General features: G+C 42.1%; 1 protein-coding gene across 1 annotated transcript in view; it reads left to right on the forward strand.

The window, feature by feature from the left end:
• The window catches only part of SCML4 (Scm polycomb group protein like 4), a gene marked incomplete at both ends in the record, with an annotated part of 68,117 nt that extends 48,806 nt beyond the window's left edge, over positions 1 to 19,311 (forward strand). The window contains 3 exons of the mRNA XM_080616297.1: positions 5,433 to 5,699; positions 14,345 to 14,490; positions 19,186 to 19,311. Coding sequence (XP_080472423.1) covers positions 5,433 to 5,699; positions 14,345 to 14,490; positions 19,186 to 19,311 — 539 coding nt within the window. The remainder of the gene's footprint in view (positions 1 to 5,432; positions 5,700 to 14,344; positions 14,491 to 19,185) is intronic.
• Between the last annotated feature and the right edge of the window lie 2,056 nt (positions 19,312 to 21,367).

Consider the following 21,367-nt stretch of genomic DNA (forward strand, 5'->3'; position numbering starts at 1 on the left):
AGAGAAGGAAGCATAAAACAGGTAAAGGGGGAGAGGGATTGTCCTGGTTTTGGCTGAGGGCAAATAAATTAACATTAACAGACAAAAGCCGAAACCACAGCACTGTACTAGCTACTAGGAATAGATTCTAGAATTTCTAGAAATTCTAGAATTAATTCTATCCCAGCCAAAACCAGGACAGGGATGTAACAAGAGAAGTGATGAAAGAGCAGCAGTGGCTGAGGAAAGTGGCAGAAGATGTGTTTGATCTGGGAGGAGGAGAAGACAGACTAGAGGGCGTCTCTGGAATGCAGAAAGAGCTTTTACCTATAAGAGAGATTTTAGCAGACTACGTTTGTTTGGGGGTTTGGGGTTTTTTTAAGATAAAGAAGAATAAGTGCGAGATTAGATCTGTTCAGGAAAATGTGAACTAAGAATCATCTTTCCTAGTATACGCTCTTCTTCATTTCCAGCTTGACTTAAAACTGATTTTCATTTCTTTCCTAATGCACAATGGGAAATGCATAATTTTTTTTGTCTCTCTGGAGTTTCTATCCCCAGATGCTAGCAGAGGTGCAATGTATGTTTTCTGCATTCACATATGCAGTATACAACCCTGTGGTACACTGTAGTGGCATAAAGATACTGCCGAGGCAAATGACTTAACATGTTACAGATGTGAGAGACAAAACAAGTGTTTTATTTCATCCTAATGGAGAACTGGAGTCCAGAGACGATGGATAACCTGACCAAGGTCACTCCAAAGGTCTGCAGCAGAGTTGGGATGTGAGCTGAGCTGCAGGTTCTCGCGCTGTTTTAACTCTCAGCTGACCTGACCCGTCTTCTGGAACTTGGCTAGGAACCATACAGGCTGCTACTTTAAAGAAACTCAGCCAAAGAAATGTGCATTTGTTAACTGAGAAAGGAGTTGGGGTTTTTTCTCTCCTCTTTGCTGCATTTTAAGGTGTCCTGGATGTGACCACCTTGGGCTTTTCAATCTAGTTGTCTGTGGACCATTCATGGAAAGGAAAACTACACCAAGAAGGCTTGAGCATCTCAGGGAGGTGAACAGTCATGTTCCACATTATGCCCATATATTATATATATTATATATATTTTATATTATATATATTATATATATTATATATATTATATATAATTATATAATATATATTATATATATATTATATTATATATATTATATATATCCACATGCCCACAGTAATGGGCACTACTGTGCTTAAAGCAAAGACTCAAAGCAGCTTCCTTATAAATCCTGCTTTAAAACAGTGCGTATCAATTTCTTACTAGTGTTTGCCCTTCTGCTGACTACCTAGAAAATAAAATACAGAAGTGCGACAGAATACAGAAGGGCTAAGCTACAGATTTATGAAACTGTTGCATTTTAAATTTCAATAGAGAGTTATGTTTTCTTCTGTTGTCCTAGAAAACATGTTTTTCCCTAATTGATCAAAGTGGGATTAGTAGCTGTGAAAGCCATGCACTTTACAAAGCCTTCTGGGAGCTTACAAAATGCAGATGTTTTCACACATATTGGTGGAACCCTAGCTCATGCAGCTTTTCATGGTACAAATTAACAAGGAGCTGGAGAAATATGAACACAAAGACCTTCCACAGTCTTTTGTAGTTTTTGAACAGTGGAGCCTGTCCCTCCCTCTGCCTTCTATGTCACTGTAAAGGACCCTGGACAACCCCCACAAGCCCTTGCCATGGTCCTTCCCTACCATCTATGGCTGCTGCTTGGAGTGGAGAAGACATCAGTCATAGGATCAGAGGGTAATTTAGGTGGGAAGACAGATTAGGCTCCTGCAGTACCCCACTTTTTACTGGAGTCCATACAACCCATTAACTGTTACCCACTAAACATGATCATCCAACCAGTTTCTCACTCATCCCAGCCATAATGTTCTAATTTGGAAGCAAGAATACTGTAGGAGACAGTGTTGAAAGCCTTGCTGAAGTCAAGGCAAATAACATCCACTTCTCTCCCTTTGCCCACAAATCCAATTGCTTTATGATAGAAGGCGATCAGGTTGGTCAGGTGTGACTGATCCTTGGTGAACCCATACAGACTGTCCCCAGTCACCTTCACTTCTTTCTGTGCTGCTGTGAAGGGGTGTCATGAAATGCAGATGTCTTCTCCTGAGCCGAAGCATCACCAGGGACTGTGTCAACCCCACAGGGCATAATGGATCTCTCTGTGCCCTGAAAGTCTCCTGGGCCCACCTGCCTCTTCCTTCCCACGTGATGGATCTCTCCTGGAGTTGGGCAGACTGTTGCAAGCATGGGTTCATGAGACATGGTTACTCAAGTTGCACCAGCTCGTGCAGTTTTGACAAAGCAGCCCGCACTCAGCAGGGAGCACAGAAGCCGACCAGCACCTTTTAAAACTCTGTGATTTAAACCCTGTAACCATACATACTTAAATGCACGGTCTCCTTTTTCCTAAGTTAATTGTGACCTGCATTTCATCATGAGCTTCTTTTGGTCAGGAGGAGGTGACTCTGATGAGTTGCTCTTGTAATCTGACTGCTCATGTCAACTTGAAGATCAGGAGTTTAGAACCCTGGCTGCTTGAGATGATCCCTGCTCACCTCCTGTCAATGAAGACATGAGTAGGACTTTTATAATTCCCAGAGCACATTCCACTGTGACATGTTTCAAACAGTAATGGACAGAGGCTCCTGCCTGGTCCACGGCAATAGGCATCATTACTCCCATTCTGGAGCCCAAAGCAGAGACATGTGGAATAAATTGATCTAGATCAAGAAAAGAGTGTGAGGCAGGGTCAGGAAGAGAACTGGCAGCGTTTGGCTCCTTGTCATACACAACTTGTGGGCGTCCTTCCACAGGGATATTTCACCTGCACATGTCTTATTTAACTCAGACTACTGAGGGAGTCTGACATAAGTCAAAAATTCCCTGGCGTATGCTCACAAATTTTGGAGCAATTTATATCCATAACAATAAAAGCTGTATGCTGTTTATTTAGCAGGGCTCTTTTAATGTGCTGTTTGTTTTTTTTTTTTGATAGTCTGTGTCTTCTTCATATTGTAATCATATTAAAAGAGCATTCTTTTCCTGGAATAAAGAGGTAATGATTCACAAGAGGCATAATTATTCCATGCGGTGCAGGCAGGATGCTGCAGAAAAAGCTGTTGTCTTTATGCGTAAGAGGCTTTTACTGCAAGTGTTCTACACAGTAATTAAATTCCTTTGAATGAGGAGGCTTGATTGGATTTTCTTTGGTTTATTGGGAGGTGTCTGAAAAGCAAGGTATGTAGCTCAATTGCTTACAATTTTGGCATCTGTCGGAGGTTAGGGAGAAAGGTTCAGTGTCTGATTCCCTTTTCTCTTATGCTAGTGTTACAGTAGCTGAACTCCATTGAACTCAATTGAATTACTCCCTATCTGTATTCGTGTGAGAATCAGGCTCAAAAATCCTTAGCAGAAAGCAGCAGGATACCTGAATGCATGCTGTAAGAATCCAAATTATCTAAGGGAAAAAACCCGTGCTAAAGGAAAGTTATTTGCAGTTGCAAAGGCAAGTGCCCAAAGCAAGGAAACGTCACATTTACAGCTGTCCTTCCGATCTGATGTTTGCCTTATGGCAAGCCCAGCCTTGGCCCAGAATGGGAAAACATTTTAAGACAACAGCAAGAAAATGGAAAGTCAGGCAATTGTATAATAAAAATATGTGCTGTGGCTTGACAAACGAGCCAGGATGCTGGCATGGCACAAATCTTGAGTATTTGAGTTGTCAAACTAAATCATGTTTGTTTAACATCAACTTCTGTACACAGCTGCCAAGGGATTTTTTTTTCAAAGGAAAAGAGTAAAACATAAATTAAAAAGAAAACTATTATACACAGTCTCAACATCTATTAGCAATGGGGTTTGGATCTTGTAACATAAATTACAGCATAAATTCTTCCTGTTACTCAATAAGGCTGCCCAATATGTCAGGAGGATAGCGTTGCTCAGGCGGGGAAGGAGATGTGTAACACCACAGGGGTAATTTCACCCTGCTCAGATGTCTCTGGAAGGAGGCTACACATGATGAGGAAAGTGGCATTTTCAAGAGCTCAAAAAATGTCATGGGGCAATGGGAAGCACTTTCCTAATCTATGGGTTCCCTGCCTACCAGATGTTAGCACCTTGTTTCACGCAGTGACAGTGGGAATCTCTGAAGTGCAGGTTGTCAGTATTTACAGGGTTTATGTGAAGGTTTGGATCTCAGAGAGGTTTCCAGGGGCTCTGCTTGTATCCCTGTGGTGATGGTGATCATGGTGGTGGTGGAGAGGGTCCTGGGGCTGGGTGAGGGGAGGGCAGGTTTTCTGGAGAGAACAGCAGTGGGAATGAGGAGGATTAAAATCTTTGACTGTGTTTTGTGAAGACAAAAAAAGCAAGTAGGAAGGAGCTTGCATATCAAGGCCTGTTTGGATGAGACAGACTGGACAGAAGAGTACGATGACACAGACATGGGGGTCTCAGTCCAGACAGCAAAGAAAGATGGATCTGGACGTAGGCCTGAGGGGAATTGGCAAAAAAGTTTGTGCACTGCAAAACCTGGGCTATACCTGCCTCATGCCCATGTGTTAGACTGCCAAGCAATGGGGAACGTAATTCTCTAAAATAATAGTGCAAAATTAGGAGTCTGAAAAGCAAAGTATTTAGCTCCTACACAGTCTGCAAAGTGCAATGCAGAGGAGAGGAACAGGAGCAATGATTTGCAGTTGACTATGATGCCATCACATGTCGGACTCACTCACACATCTCTGCCAATGATAACCTTGGGCGTGCTCATCAGCCATCAAGCCTCTTCTCCTTGTGGGATATCAGGTCTGATGGATGTCTGCAGCTGAAGATATTTTCTGATTAATTTTGGCAATTGCAGCTTGAACGCTTTGGTTTATTACCTTCACTCCCTCCTACTGACTGCTAGGCATTATGAACACAACAAACTGCCTGTCCTGTTGTCCCCTCTTCTGCCTTCTTCCTTTCAACTTCCATGTGTTTAAATGAAAGACAGAGCAAAAAATAGCTGCACAGTCCTCCAGACTCAGTGGTATTCGGGAAGCACCATGAGGCAAATGGGACCTGCCAATCAGTGTCCTTGTACTTTACAGAGAATATTGCCATGAGCTGACAGATGAGTCACATCAAGCCATAGTACCCCTGTTGTGATCCTACTGATTTCTGAGTGGCTGTGCTTCCCTTTGGTTTTCATTAATTTTCAGTAAGGGTCCCTCCCAGAGCTAGCTGTCTGTACTGAAAGTTGAAAATGGAGTTAAGACTTTTTGCTAAAAAAAAAAAAAAAAAAAAAAAAAGGAAATTTTAGCAAATACATAATTAACCTCTTTTTTCAGGTACTTAATTAAAATTGGTTCTGTTTTACTGGTGTTTCTTTTGTGTCTTGGCTTCCTGAGCAGAAACATTCACACCTGAGGACTATGTGGCTGATCCTGCAAACATGAAGCGGTATAGCGTGGATCCTGCCGATTCTGCCTTCACTTGCATGGGCTCCATGTATTCCATGCGGCAGAGTCCTGCAGATGGACGTCCTGCTGGAGGCTCCTCTTCCTCCTGTAGCCATCGTCCTGCCCAGATGTCTTCAGGGGGGTCCTCATCTACTGGCCTGCATCATCAAACCTCCAGCCCAACAAGAAATGGGACCTATCCTGAAGGAAACAGAAGTGGTAATATCATATCTTCAATTTAACAATGTGTGTTGCTATATTGATGCCATGCTGGAGTCTTAACTCACTCCCAGATTCCACGAGAAAATTAGTGAGGTGGGTTTGGGTTGACATCCATCCAGAACACTCACATTTCCATTTAGCAGGAGAAATAATAACCTATGTAAACACAAAATCAATCTGTTCATCACTGAGTAAACAGGGGAATGTTTTCTAATGCTGTTATTGTGTAAACATATATTATGTATAATTGTGTGGCAATCACAACTGTTATTATCAACTTGCAGATATAAATATTAATATATAAGGCATTCCTCCCAAAGATTGATACTGCCTACAGACAGGTACCTGTTATCTGTGTGACACCAACTGTGTACAAGATATGATGCCAAGCAAATCCAAATGTTGCTGCTCACCTCAAAGCATTTTAGCAAAATGCTAAAAAATTTTGCTTGAAAAAGACTGCCCAGAAAAACATGTATTTTTAGAAATCATCTAGCTCACTGCTCAAGGCTCTTTTACCCTTCAGGAAGCAAAGTCACAAGAAGCTTATCTGCCAATTCAAGGGATGCCATGGGAACCACTGCATTCAACAACCCTTCTTCTTCCCTTCCTTTGTATTTTTGTCTAGTTGCCCTGCTAGAATTTATGTTTGCTGGGTCAATCACTGTGACCGTTAGCTACATTTGTTATTAGCCATGGTATTTTTTTTCTTCTCTAGGAATGTCTTGGGTCATCAAACACGTTAGCTAATTCCCTGGACTTCTGTTAACTTTGTCTTTGTTTGCATTTTCTAAGTTCTCCATTAACAGGTCTTTATCACTAGTGATTCCAACAGTGTCTTTACCCCTTACTAATTATTCAAACTTCATTCATGCATTTTTCATCTTCAAGACAGATCTAACAAAGGAGTTGAATATCTCAGCCATTTTTAAGTCATTAATTTCTGTGCCTTCCTCATTTATTAATAGAACATACTGTCACTCTGGTTTCATTTTTTTTTAATCTTGATATATTTGCAGAAGTCTTGCTGGTTCCCCCAGCCCCTTTGTCTGCCATCACCTCATTACACTGTCCTTCTGCCCTTGCATTTCCGCTGGAAACTGTGAGTGATTCTGCATATCCTTGCTTGGTAGCCACTCCAGAACCTCTTTCCAGTAGCTGCAGTTCTTTGCTTAATTCCTTCACATCCCTCACCTCCCCAGTGTCTCTATTATTTCTTGTTCCCAAACATTCACTATTTAATATTTTAGAACATTATTCATTAAAATTATGTATTGCCAGTATTTATCCTTGTATTTCCTTGTTTATCTGTGTTTGCCTTCTTAAATGTTCAATACCTACCCAAACCCATTACTCACTTTGCTATTATTTTTGCGCACTCGTTTCCCTGGTTTACCCCTGTGTTACTCTATTATACAGAACAGAGATAGGTGTTGGGTTCTCATAATATTTTTTTTTCTTTCCTTACAGTCAACTTTACTCAAAGCAAAGTGGATAGTGTAGAGTAGATAGTACAGAACTGCACTACTGCAAACAACTTGGAAAAGGTTGTCACTAAGAACTGGTGGCCTAAAGTACAAAGAAGAGGAAATGAAAAGCCACATTCTTTCAGATCTTGTTCAGTCTCAGGCTGGCGTAATCAGGTGCTGGGAGTACAAAGAGGCTTGCTGTGCGCAGGATTCATTTTCTCTTCTCCCACTGCTGCCTCAGAGCCTCCTGTCAGAACTGGGACCCTTTCGTCAAGTGTTTTAGTTGGCAGCTGTGAGCAGCCAAGATTTTACAACGTTGTTACTTGCCCACTTTGAAAATCTGTCTTATTCTGCTTGGGATTAGTCCTTATCTCTTTGTAGTACGTATGAAGGGTCAGAGCAGTTCAGAGCAAAGGTCTGTCTAGCCACGCATCCTGTCTCCAGCATGAGACAGCAGCACACCCTAGGAAAGAGATAAGTGCAGAGATGGTGGTACTTCCCCACTACCCAATCCACCTTCAGAAATCTGTGGTTCAAGGACTTCCTGAAACAGAGGTAGTGGATTTATATTTAGCAACCCTTCATAGATTTTTCTTCCCTGAGTCACTCAGTGCTTTATTGAATACTTTTTACATTTTAAGCATCCACAAAATGCCCATGCTTAAGAATGTGTTGTGTGGAGAAAACGCTTGGTATCAAGGGTTTGAAAGTTTAAAATCAGAACTCCTTGAGCTTGCTCAGCTGCATTACATTCCCTTCTTGTTTCTGACTTAGAATATCATTGTTTCCCAGCCCCAGCCAATGTCTTGTGAAAGCTCAGTATGGTCCTGAGCAAGAACCTAAACTTCCCATAAAATCTGCAGTCTTCACAAAATAAAAGCCTAAAAGATGGCATGTCCTTTTTCCAGAACTGAACCAGCAGAGAAGTCAGAGTGTCCACGCAATAGACTTTGCAGGTTCCTGTATTTCTCTAGCTTAAAACATATTAAAGCACTTTGAGAAGGAAAGAAGAAGAGATTGCTTTTGCTTTTGAACGAGACATCTGTGACATGTGGGTGTCTCTGCAGCAGTTACAAGTGAATTTAAGCTGTTCATATATTTTGGGGTAACAGGACTCATCCCAAAACTGCTTAGGACTTTTTAGTATTTTTTATGTGACAAGCATTTGACACCTGTATAGACCTGCTCCTTTGGGACCTCTGGGTTATTTAGCCATCTCAACAGCAAAGACTCCGTAAAATTGACAGCTACGCAGTGAATATCATGAAAATGGTTATGAATTCTTTGATATTGCTTATTTATATTTATTATCAATTTATTAGTCCCAGTATCATCCATTGTTGATTAGGATCTGCCACAGAGGTACATGCAAATGCATTTTGGTTCACTGTCAAGGTCTCTAATGGGGGAATAGCAATTCCCTGTGCCCCACCAGTGTAGAGCAGCACAGAAAGCTAGCACGCTGTTGTGCCACCACCACCACCCATCACATTTCCTCTGACCCACTCAGCTGCTTTCTGGAGACTCCAGCAGAGACTCTTCTGCAGTCCATGGCAGGATCTGGGTCCTCTGAGGCAGAGAAGAGCCATTTGCTGTTGGACACAGCCGGGCAGTTTTCAGGGGCTGTGATGGACAACACAGTAACATCCATGATGTTGAGGTGCCCACAGATTCATTATGGTATCACTTCTAGCATTAAAGAAACTGTGCTGTTTCCAGTCACAGCCTGGTTTCATCTCCAACTCCATTTGCAATAGCATCACCTCTGTAATACTGGAATTCCCACAGCAGAGTCCTACAAAGCATTGCCTACTCCTCCTTAAAATTAGACACCCTATTTCTTCACAGCTGTCAGTTCTTTCACCCACCATGCTGCTTCCACTTTTACTGGCAATCCAGACTTTTAAAAATACATATCTTTCTGGCCTTAGTGCAGCCACACTGAAGTTTGATTGCTGGCTTTGCAAAAATCTCTCTTGCAAAGTCCTTTGGAATCTGGGCTCTCACTACGATGTTTCCGTTTTTCCTCTTTCAATGGATAATTTATATGCTGCTGAATCATAAGTAAGCAAGGATGAGTAAGTGGTGCATGCCAGTATCTGTTCTTAACGTTCTCAGTTTGCATACTTACAAGGCAGGGATGGGCAGGACTCATTAAAAAGAGGAAGAATTTCTCTCTGAAACCTCAAACCAATCCTCTTTATTTATGGATAGTTTTGGAAAACAGCTTGCCTTATTTATCATGGTGGGCAAATATAATGGAAAAAACCATAACCATAAAACATATTTCAGTGCATAGCAGAACATGTCTTTCAAGCGGAATGGATGAGATTAAACCTCAAAGCTCTCATTAATGCAATCAGAAGCTTGATGCCTAATTCTCCATGATTATGCTAAAAAATTCTGGAAAAAAAAATATCTCATTTCAGAAAGCCAGTTGGGGCTGCTAACAGATAAACATGCACTTTCCTGTCATCATTTGCCAAATTGAAGCTCTTAAATCAGGGAAGGAATAGTCAAGGACATCATAAACCTTTCCAAGCCTGCTTACATAACAAACAAAGCCTTTATTCCAAGTAAGAAGAATTGCGTGTTCAACCATAATATAATAACCTTAACCTTGCCCTGTAGCTTGTTATTTTAATGTAGATTTTATTATCCAATATTATCAGTTAATTATTATCACCTGAGGGCCTTTGTTAAAGAGGCAATCCTGCCTGCTAATACCTTTGTTTCCTCAAAACATTTGTGGGTGCAGGGTTTGTAGTTTCTCTTCTTCCAGAATAATGCTGAAAGCACCCTGCGGATGCCGGATCCAGCACCTCCCCAAGGCGCTGGCAGAGGAGCTGCTGACAGCATTGCAGGGCTCGGTGCTGGGTGCCACGTCTTTGGCAAACACAGACCGCTCATTAATTTTTTAGGACATTTACAGCTTGAAAGTTTCGACGCTTTCAGTGAGTTGCTTGGGTTTGGGGTTTTTTTTCTGTTTTTCCTCTTTTTTTTCTTTTTTTTTTTCTTTTTTCCCTGCAAAAGAGAGGCAAAACAAGAAAAGCCAAAACAAATATTTAAGGCCAGCCCATGGACACATCTCATGTAGCAGGATGATGCTCTTGCACCATGTGTACAGTGCCAGAAGCATGAGCAGTCGCTTTGTTGGTGGGACAAGAGCTCTGCTTGGTGGTGCATGGCATCTCCTACAAGTGCTTGCCAGTGCAATTGATGTGCTAAGCCCAATCTTATTCTCAGAGCTCAACATCCCCTGCATCCATGAATATCCAGTAATTGTGTTCTTCCTCACGGCTGCTTTTCTGCAGCCTCTCCTCTTCCCCTGCTCGGTGTGCCACAGACTTTTAGAGAAGTGTCTTCTGCTGTGAAGTCTTCCTCCTGTCCTTGTTTATAATGGGAGGTGATTTGTTTTTAAAACAATTCCTATTTCTCTACGCCTTTGAGGGTCTGCTACTTCTGCTTAGTCTCAGAAGATCTGCTGCTCCTTATTACCCGCTCCAGTGCAATCAGAGAGCCTTTTAAAATTTCATTCCCACCCCCTTCCCCTGAGGCAAAGAAATCATTTAGGCCTGCAGCAATATTAAAGTTCATCTCTCACTCCCTTTCCACTCTTATCTATCAATGACCATACTCCCTCTGGGCTCTGTTTGTTTGCCAAGAACATGTTTAGGGAGTCTGTTATTTATCTTTCCTTCTTTTGCAGATTTAGCTCCATTTTAGCACTGAATTTCCTTGTCATGCCTCTGCAGCCATTCAGCTGTTGACTTTCTCCCTCTCCATTCTCCTGCTCAGGAAGGTCCCAAGAACAGAGGTGGGGGCAGAGAAAAGCCTGTGTGGGGTCATAGCTCAGACCAAGCCACATCTTTCCATCGGCTTTGCAGAGCTTTAGCCACAGACCTGGTATCTCCAGTCATTTCTGCATAGGCAATGGTCTTGACTGGGATACCTGGAGACCTTCCCCTGCAGAGGAACCTCTTCGCTCTCCTTCCTGACACAGCTTCAGACAGGAGGGGGAAGTGCTTCCCTCTGATTACCTAAATTTCCATATCCCATTCCATTAATTTGAAAAATTTTTGCCACCTGTCAAAAACAGGAAATTGGATTTGACCTAGATTATGGTCTCTAAAAATAATTATTGGTCGCGAGCACTCCCATCTCTTTGTAATCTGAGTATTCATTACCATCTTGATTAATTCTGATGACAGGATGGCATAGGATACCCGGGAGACATAAGACTTCCTCATTTATCTACTTCTTAGGTTGAGTGTGAATACCTTCAGATAAGAAAAAATGCATAGTACTTGCCCTGCTGCCATCAAACACTTTCATGCTTAATATAACCTTTCAGCAAAGTGATGCTATTGAAACAAACCCTATGCCTTTGTATAGACATGAAATGACTCATTTGCTTTTGTAAACAGAGAGATTACACTTAGATGTGTAAACTACGATGTTAAAAAGCCAAGCAAATTAAACAATAAAATACATTTTAAGAGATACAGAAAAACAGATTGTTTCCAGACTTCCCAGCTACAAACTGTGTTCCAGATATTTGTCTGCAGACTGGTGGTATCCCAATTTTACTAACAACATTTAAATGTAGCCCTTACACACAACTCAAATAACACATCTTAATTTATTAAAAAACCAGCAGAGTATCCAGGACTTGTCTCTAGGCAGGTAAATAAAGATGAAACAATCTTTGAAGAGTTAGTATCTACACATAATTCTTGATTTTATATTATTACATTATACCTTCAGTAAGGATTTGAAAGGGTTATCTTCACCTGCTAAAGCCTGGCAGAGTTCTAGTCATGCGGTTTCTTTAGAAAGGTCATTTATATATTTGTCTTTAAAAAAATTAGATTTATGCTATTGATTGCTAGATTGCAAAGGACTGAATAGAATTCCCCTGTCATTTCAACCTTTTCTTCTCATCCCCTCTTCCTTTCATTATAGATATTTCCAATACCTGTGAAAGCTTCCAACTGCTCTCGGGGCTTTCTATTCCCCTTTGCCCTTTCTTGGCATTTCTGGAAGCAGCAGGTTGAAGGCAGAAGTCACTGGTCTGGGGGCTGATCTCTCTGCATGCGGTGTGAATCCCAGGCTAAGCCCCCTGGGCTTTCCTTACATTCATACAGATTTAAGTGAAAAATTGTGATCCTCAGTAGTGGCAAAACATCTGCCCCAACCATGTTATGACAGTAACACAGAAACTTCTGCAATCCTTTGGGCACAGCCAAACCTGTCTCTCCCCTCTACTTTCAGCTGCTTTATGAAAGCCTAGTGTTCTCCCTAACCTTGAGTTTGGGGTACTGATACTCCCAATATCTCCACACATCAGCTGGCATCCAGACCACTGGCAGAGCAGGCAGAGGAGAAACATTCACCCCTCTGCCTCCAAGACAAGTCTCAGTTCTCCCACTTGTCCCTGAGAAAGTTACTCGATGTTACTGATGATCCAGGGCTTGGCCAAGATTACCCTGTTCGTTTTGCATTCTTTGTCTTCATCATTTCATGCCAAAGGCTCCAGATGGTGTCTGTACCGTTGTGTATTGCATTTATTCTGTGAGCGGAGCCCAGGGTCGCCTGAGTCCATACGAACACCAATCCTCGCTGTCTAATTAAGAGGACCTGCGGCTATTCCTTGTCCTTTATATCCAGAACAGTGACTTAGCAAATGAGAGTGTAATTATCATGATATTTACATCACATCCCATTATGAAGCCCATCGACCAGATTTGCACATTCATAGCACTGCTGCTTTTTGGACTTCATCCTTTGTAACTGCAAAATATACCTCATTGCATTATACCATACAATGAGCATGGTGGCAAGAAAAAAAGGGCCAATATGCACATAGAGCCATTATTTGGCATTTATAGGCAGAGTCAGAGCTAATATAAATCAGCACAGCTCTATTGAAGTCAATGGAATGACAATCTACATAAGCCACAAACCCAGCCCACTACATTTGCTCACACACATTAGAATTGTGTTTTGAGTCACTCATGGGGATTCTCATACATTTCATTTGTCTGTATAAGACCAATATTTCTCTGGAGAGCTCAGCCCTTCGCTCCTCAGCAGCTCTGATCTTGGCTACCTGGGGCTTCTCCAGGCTCCAGTTTAGGTATCTGTGGTCTCTCTCTACTTGCACTCTTCGGTTTCCTTTTTTGTCTTCTGTAATGTCTGCTTGCTTACCATTTGCAACTCTGTCCTTAAAAATTGGGCCTTAACAGAAAGAAAGAAGCAGGTCTAGACAAGTAAAATTTTATACTTCAGTATGCTGCCGCCTACTAATGCAAAGTTTGCTTGGTGTGGATATAAACAAATTTAAACAGCTCTCCTGTAACCTAGCATAATACAGTTCTTGTAATAGTGAAGCAGCATAAGTGGGGTGCAAATTATATTCACGTGGAGGCAGAGATTTATAAATCTGCAGAGACATAAATGCAATAAAAACATAAATGCACTTTCATTCCAATGTGCCTTTATTCACTTGATTTAAAGCTACAGCAAGCCGAAGTGACCTTAAATCATCCAGGGCTTATACCATTAAAAAGTCACATCTGCAATGTTCATCTTCACGTGTTTTAGTAGCTTTCCAAATAGGCATTCACTGGGGACCATCAGCTTCATGAGAGTGTAAGATTAGGTGTATATGGACTAGAAACCTTCCCTTAAGCAATAAGTCTGAATATCTGAATGCAAAGAAAAAAACTGTTTGCTAAATCCTGGTTTTATCCTCTAGCCTTCACATTCAATGGCAAACTTCTTTGTTTAATGCTGAAGCACTTTCTCTCCAGGTGGGAGGGTGGCGTCTTCTTGAGCCAAGATCCCTGCTGCTTGCAGATCAGACAGCAGGGCAGCTCTGTTTAAGAGCCTGGCAGCTGGCACATTTTTCCTTCCCCAGCAGGAATCTGAAGATTTCATGTTTTTTAACGCAGTTCGCCAGCTGGGATCGTGTCTCCTGATAAGCAGTCAGAATGGAAACTGCTCCAAGTCCCCTTCTATCCCCACCCCACCATCTTGGGCTGATACTTGCATGCACAGTTCCAATGTCCAATGCTGCAGCGAGGCTGACTTACCCCTGCACACTCATGAACCAAGGAAACTGCTGTGTGCCATTGTAATGCACTGTTGTGGGCTTTTTTGTACCGATAGCCTCAAGTCCCTCACCAGAACAGCAAGACACCACCCGGCCATCAAGCAAGAATCCCTTGACCTGGACAGTGGATGACGTGGTTTGGTTTGTGAAGGATGCAGACCCTCACGCTTTAGGTCCCCACGTGGAGCTCTTCAGAAAACATGTATGTAGAAGGCTGTTCTTACTACTTCTGGGTAATTTAAGACAAGTGCATGGCCAGTCCCAAAAGATAGCTGGTATACGTCACACACACCCCCTCCGCTGACTTTGGCTGCTGTAGGCAGGGTTTGTGCTTAGACAGGTTGAAGGCAGGACTTTTGCACTACCGGAGGGTTTGGGCTGACAAAATGTTACTTACCACTTGAGAAGGTGGCCAAACACTGGAACATGCTTCCTGGGGAGGTGGCTTATGTCCCAAGCCTGCCAGTGTTTGGCATTTGGATAATGCCCTTAATAACATGCGCTAAATTTTGGTCAGCCCTGAAGTGGTCAGGCATTTGGACTAGACGATCACTGTAGGTTCCTTCCAACTATTCTGTTCTGTTCTGTTTTGTTCCATTCTATGCTATTTATTCTTTAATGGGGGGACCCTAACAATGTCTTTAGGAAAAGCTCACTATGTGTTCCCAACTACATCAGTGTAAATTTTTTCTATGCTAAGCCCAAGAGAAAGTGCTGGGGATCCGCTCATTTTTCATTGTCAAATTGGCACAAAAGAGCCTCATCTCAATGACAATTTTTTCCCAGGATACCTATGGTTCTTCTCTGATGAGCATTTTTTATGTGTCTCCAGATACTTAGCAGGAGAAGCCCCAAACAGCTAAGCTTTTAATCTTTTTCCCCTCAGTATTATGTAACTACATAACCAAATTTAACAAACCTACTGACTCACTGGAGAATATGATGATTGTTTTTGCTAGGCAATCTCCAGTGGTGGAAATGATATTATCCTTAACTGATAAAGGGGAGGACTGTAAACAGACACATGATCTAGAGTTTCTTGTTCTGCTGCTGTATCTGGAGTTGGCACCGGTGCATCTAATAGCAGCTTCAGCTTCCTCCTCCATCTCCTCTTGATCAGTTCAGTCTGGCTATGAAAATTAATTTTACCCTAAAAATGACTTGCTTGTGCTCAGCTGGAGGTCATAACTTTGGATTGTAAATGCCACGAGCTAGGTCTAAAGAGAGAAAGAGAAGAGCTCCCTAGCCCTGAGTCCTGAGCAGCACCTCAGGTTACAAAGCAAGCAAGACGGCTTGATCACCAGATCCATGAGCACTCCTTGCTCATGTGCCAGCAGGGACAGGTGGGAATGTGGGCTGTGGACAACAGCTGAGGGAGACAACTAATGGACTTCCAGATACATCCTGGATGCAGGATTTCCACATACTAAGAAGAGGAGGAGTCCGAGGAGCAAATGAAAACAAAGATGAACACAGGCTTGGTGTCTGCTCACCCTAGGCAGGTGTTGAAGACATCTTCCATTCTTTAGACAGGCCAGTGGGATGAAAACAACAGAGCAGGCAATGCTCTGCTCACAAAAAAGTGGTGCTAGGACCAGATCTGCAATTACAGGTCAGATGCCAGCCTACTTTCCCTGCTTTCTGCAGAGAAGTCAGATCTGCCTTGTGAGCTGATAATGAAAACATGGCCTATGTTGGCCATGTGGGTAACCAGGCAGATAAACAAGCCACTTTCAGATTTAAAGGAACTTGCTGTATCATGAGTTTTTGAGACTATCAATCAGAAGGGTCTGTACATCAAGAGAAAACTTCATTCAAGAGAGAGAGAATTGCCAATATCTGAGGCATATAGGTACATCCCAAAGAAAAGAAACATTTAAAGTTGAGCTTGTTAATGTGAACAGTGCAAAAGCACCATTTTTCACTAGTTTCCAGTGGCAGCAAACAACAGCACAGCATGCTTCTATCTAGCAACAGGGCAGTGATATGCTTCAGGCAGCCGTGGATCAACTGCACTTGAATATGCCACTATACTACAGCTACTCTGTGACCAAAGAGATCAAGCTAAATTGCCACTAAAGACTGTCTCTGTCATCCTTTGTTTAACACCAAGCACCCACTGCCTCTACTTATCATTGGTTTCCTTGTAAAATATGCCATAGGTGTAAGAACCTGGGTAAGAATACCACACAACTCAATTCAATTACGCCTTTGAGTTATATATGTCCCTGCAATTTTTCAGCCTTCAAATCTCATCTGGATTAGCATGGAGACCCCAGGGGTGAGAGACAAGTGATTACCATTAACCTTAGCCATATCTTCCTGTATGTTCAATCTTTCTATGCAGCAGGTGCATAATTTACTTAGAAGCACTTACTGTCATTGACAAGGCCCAGCTATCACCTAAAATCGTTGCGCTGGCAATCAGCTCATCTGAGCTATGACACTGGGAGGGAGAGGGTGGTGGGATCACCTGGAAGAAAAGGCTGGAGAAGGCATCCTGCACGCAGGAAGTGTGCTTTCCCACTGCTATATTAAGCAATTTGGGTGTTGTCCACAGTCTCTGGAGCCAGCTCTCCCAGCACGCAGCCTGCATTCTCCACTGCTGCAACAGGTGTTGCAGGATGGCCTGGCTCTGTCTCTGCTCTTCCCACCAGGAGCAGGAGCTTTTTGCCAAGAGCTCTGTCACAGGCGACTCTCAAGAGAGTCCACCAAAGATCACGAAACTGCCCACTACCTCCCCTCTGCTGCTCCATGCTCCCTCGGCAAGGCTGTGTGCCAAGGAGAGCTGAGCCTGTAGCTGATTGATCTTTTGGCCTCATGCAAAGGACCTGTCAGCCTGGCAGGACCTCGTAGCAGCACTGTGTGAGAGCCCCATGCAGTGCTCTCTCAGCAAGAAAGACTTGGTAGAAAGACTGGGAAAGAGAAGTGGAGGAGGGGAAAGAGTTACACGGGGAATTAGCAGGTAGAAAACTGAAGCTGGAAGGGATCGCAGCAATGTTATGGTCTGACAGTTTAATTATGGCCAGTGATTGGCAAATCCATGTATGAAGGAGACAAAAACCTTTAACATAATTAATCCAATTTATTCAAATAGCAACCTGCCTCTGCCAGTGCTAGATACCAGACTTATGAGCATGCATCTTTCTCTAGAACTCCATCTTTGAGTGTTTGAGCACTGACCACAGAGCTGTCAGTTCCTGCACTCCCTGTCGCAGATGGTGGCCTTGCCAGCGCTGGTGTCTGTTCATGACACTGCACAATACAAAAGAAGGGTGATATATGTCACAACCAGGCTATAGATCCTGAAGTCTTTGACTGCACTCAGAATTAAGTGTTTAAACACCCACGAAGAAGGGGACTTCCATCCTCCTTACACAAATGCTGTGTCTACCCCCTTGCAGGAAGATGACAATGATCTCCTGCAATATTCTAACTTGCAGTGGGCCAGATCTCAGCTCATGTGAAACAAGCTCATTGCACTGATGGCATTGAATTTTACCAGCTCCAGACCTTGTTCAAGATCTTTTGGGGGAGCTATTGCAGATTTGGGGACCATGCTATAGTATCCTTCTTTTTAAATTATTTTCAAAAAGGCTGACACAGTAATACTGCAGAGAAGTCAAGCCAACAATCTGCTCAGGACATGGCTAATATGGGATATTTAATTGGATATGAATGCTCCCTCTGGCATACTCTTTTCATGGAGTTTAATTTTGACCCCTACACAGTAATAACAAAAGAAATAATAAAATGCTGAACTCAACATTTAGAAACAGCTGCCTCCGCACCAAACCCTTGACTGTTTTTACCCTATGGCACCACAGTTACAAGAGGTTTATTTCTTTCTCAAGCAAATATTAACTGCATGTAATACTTACTCTTTCCCTTAGCTTCCTTAAAATAATGGGAAGGAGAGAGGGAAGGTGAAGACAGTTTCTATTAAGGATGAAGTGGGGGTTGCAAAATGAAGAGCATTAATTGATTGAGTTAATCAGAAAGTGACCTTAACTGCTCATCAGCTGAATCACCTACTGAATGGAATAATAATGATCAGGGCAAATTAGGATCCATAGTATTGCTTAATTAGTAAGTAATGGATCACAGAGGAAAGATCCGACCATCAAAATTGCAGAATATATACAGCATTAGTGTGTGCATGTATGCACACATACATAGCTCTAGTGATGTTTCAGCTCTGATCTCTAGGTATGTTAAGTGTGGTGGAGGCTGTAGGGACGGGTAGTATTTTTTAGGAGGTCCAATAATAAAGTCAGAAAAAACCAGACAAGCTTAGTATCCAAGGAAGGACAGGACAACTGAAAGCTTCTGTGTTTTACATTCTGTGGTAAAACATGTGTTTTCTCTGTGCACCTGTGCTACTTCGTGCTCAGTACAGCACAGTAATTTCAAACGGTTTTCAAGCCAGCCAGGGTCTGGGATAAACAGTTGAACTTGGTGGCAATTTCCTCCACTTACATGAGGTTTAAATTGAATTTGAACAAATTTTATTAATAAATCCAATGAAATAAGCAAGTTATTGCTGTCCCAAATTTAAGAAAAGGAAACATATATATATGTATATCACTGGATATAAGTATACTGGAGACAGGTGAAACATTCAGACAACCAGTAACAAAGCTGGAACTGAGATTCAGAGGTGAGCTTGTACTCCTTGAAGAATAAAAAGTAGTATTTGCTTAAACCCTCCATTAGAGCTTAATTCTGTCATACCTAGGATTTCAATTTTTTAAATGAAATTTTGAAATGCATGACATTTCAGCTAGCTCTACTCTAAAATACATTCTGTTTCTGAATCACCTTGTTTAATGTGTCAGGACACAGCACTGGAATGGGGTTAACATATTCTGATTCTCTTTGTATCTTTTGAAACCAGGAGATTGATGGCAATGCTTTGTTGCTGCTGAAAAGTGACATGATCATGAAATACCTGGGGCTGAAACTGGGACCTGCGCTGAAACTGTGTTACCACATCGATAAGCTCAAGCAAGCCAAGTTCTAACAGTTTCTTGAACAACAACAGAATATGACCTAAATCTAAATGGAAAACTAAAGGTAACATGTTGCCTTACAGAAATGCATTCATTTGCAGATTGCTTTTCCTTCTTTTTTAACAAAGACTTTGTCTTTTTTAACATTTGTGCATCGTCACCTTTTTTTAATCCAATGGGGTCTTTTGGGATGCTTTGTGTTAATAATTTGCCAAAAAGTATATAATTACAATAATTATTTTGTATCATTAATATTATGATTATAGTAAGTCCTATTTTTGTAATCAGAAGTGGAAAATCAAAACCAAACACAGCTACGGCATACACTGAGGACTGCTGGAAGACTAGCCAAGGGTCTCTCACTTGCCAAGGGTTCACCTTGGAGGAGTAACTGCTGACCTGCATCAGATGGGCTCCAGCTCCAACCACTGATGCTCAAGATCTGGGAAAGTGCAGTGTTTGTTCACTTACTGTCTGATGGGAACTTCTCCATGTCTTGCACTATCTGGAAAACTTGAATCCTTCACTTAAAAAAAAAAAAAAAAAAAAAAAAGAAAAAAAGTGAAAAAAGAAAAAGAAAGAAAAGAAAATAGGGGGGAAAGAGGGGATTTGCTGCTAAAGTACTTGTTCCCACTAGAGGGAGCAGCCCTAATAGACTTGAGGCTGGCGCTCTGAGGCCATGGTGCTTTCTGTCTGACGAGCTTTGACCATCCTGATTCTGCTATCGAGCACATCCGTGAATACCAACACGGAATCGCAGGCTCTCAGCAGGATAAGCCCGTCACCGCTTACAGATAATTAATTCAAGAAAAACCCAAATGCAGAGAGTGTTTCTGACAGGATGTTTCCCATTACGCTGAAGAGGGGGTGGATGGCTCCCACGATGTCTGGCGCGCTCAGCTGTCGGCTCCCTTCCCTGAGCCGTTCCTCTCTGGTGTACAGTTTGTGGCACTCTAAGAAAAAGCAGAATTTCTGGGTTTGGTTTTGCTTGCATGTTAAAAAGCGAGGGAGCCAGGTGGGACCACTCTCTGTGAGGAGCCAGCAATGCAGGGCACACCTCTGCACTTTACAGTCAAGTCCAGGGTGGATGCTGTAGGGCTGGTTTCCAATTGCACTGTGGCTTTCAGCACGTAGCAGATGTGCCAGGCTTTCCCTCTCAAGTGGATCAAAAATAATGGTTTCACCCATATCTTAAAGGTACACACTGATATTACATGTAGCCAAGGGGAAGGAGACATGTCTCGGGCTGAGGAAGTAATCGGTGACGTAGGTGTGCTCTCTTTTTCATCCTTCCAAAGGAGGACTACAAAGGGACACATCCATACAGTTTAAAACCTTAGTGTGTGACAAAGAGAGGTAGTAAGTGTTTGCAAGACGTGCAGGTTATTTTGGAGCTAGTCTCAACTGAATTAAGAAATGGGGTCCTGATAATATGCAGGACATCATACTGTCTGACCCTGTTTATGTAGAACAAACCAAAAATACCTCATGGAATAAAATTCAACTTGATGCATGTTTCCAGATTAGAACTCCTACGAAAGGTAACTGTTCAAGGCCTAATCCTGAAAATACTTCGTAATATGAGAAACTGTATTCCACAAGACTTTCACTAAAAATGTGGGGACTACTTCCCCACATTAAAAAAGTTGCCTGCATATGTTTGCAGGATTGGATCTCTACAGGACTGACCAGCTTTCAGCAAATCCTGTTGGTACGCTGAAGCACCCTTAATAGGAATATCTGAACAAATGTATTAAATGAAATGATGTATCCTATCAAGTGATGAAATATACCGAACCATAACTGTGCTGATGCTTGGAACGTAACACCCACCTGCATCACTTTGTGTCTGTGGTGTAAAGAATGGAAATCTGTTCGGCTTTGTGTCTGAGGCAGAAGTGTCTTCACATCAACATCAAACCTGTACAGTACATTTTTCACTCTTACACCTTTTAAAAAATAGGTTTTATTCCTCACAAAGATCCCCAAAATATGTAAAAAATTTGCTGTATTAATAGTATTACCTGCAAAGAGTCCTCAAACAATCTTTTTCTTTCACCCTTTTCC

The sequence above is a fragment of the Psittacula echo genome (assembly GCF_963264785.1).
Source record: "Psittacula echo genome assembly, chromosome: 4".
NCBI lineage: Eukaryota > Metazoa > Chordata > Aves > Psittaciformes > Psittacidae > Psittacula > Psittacula echo.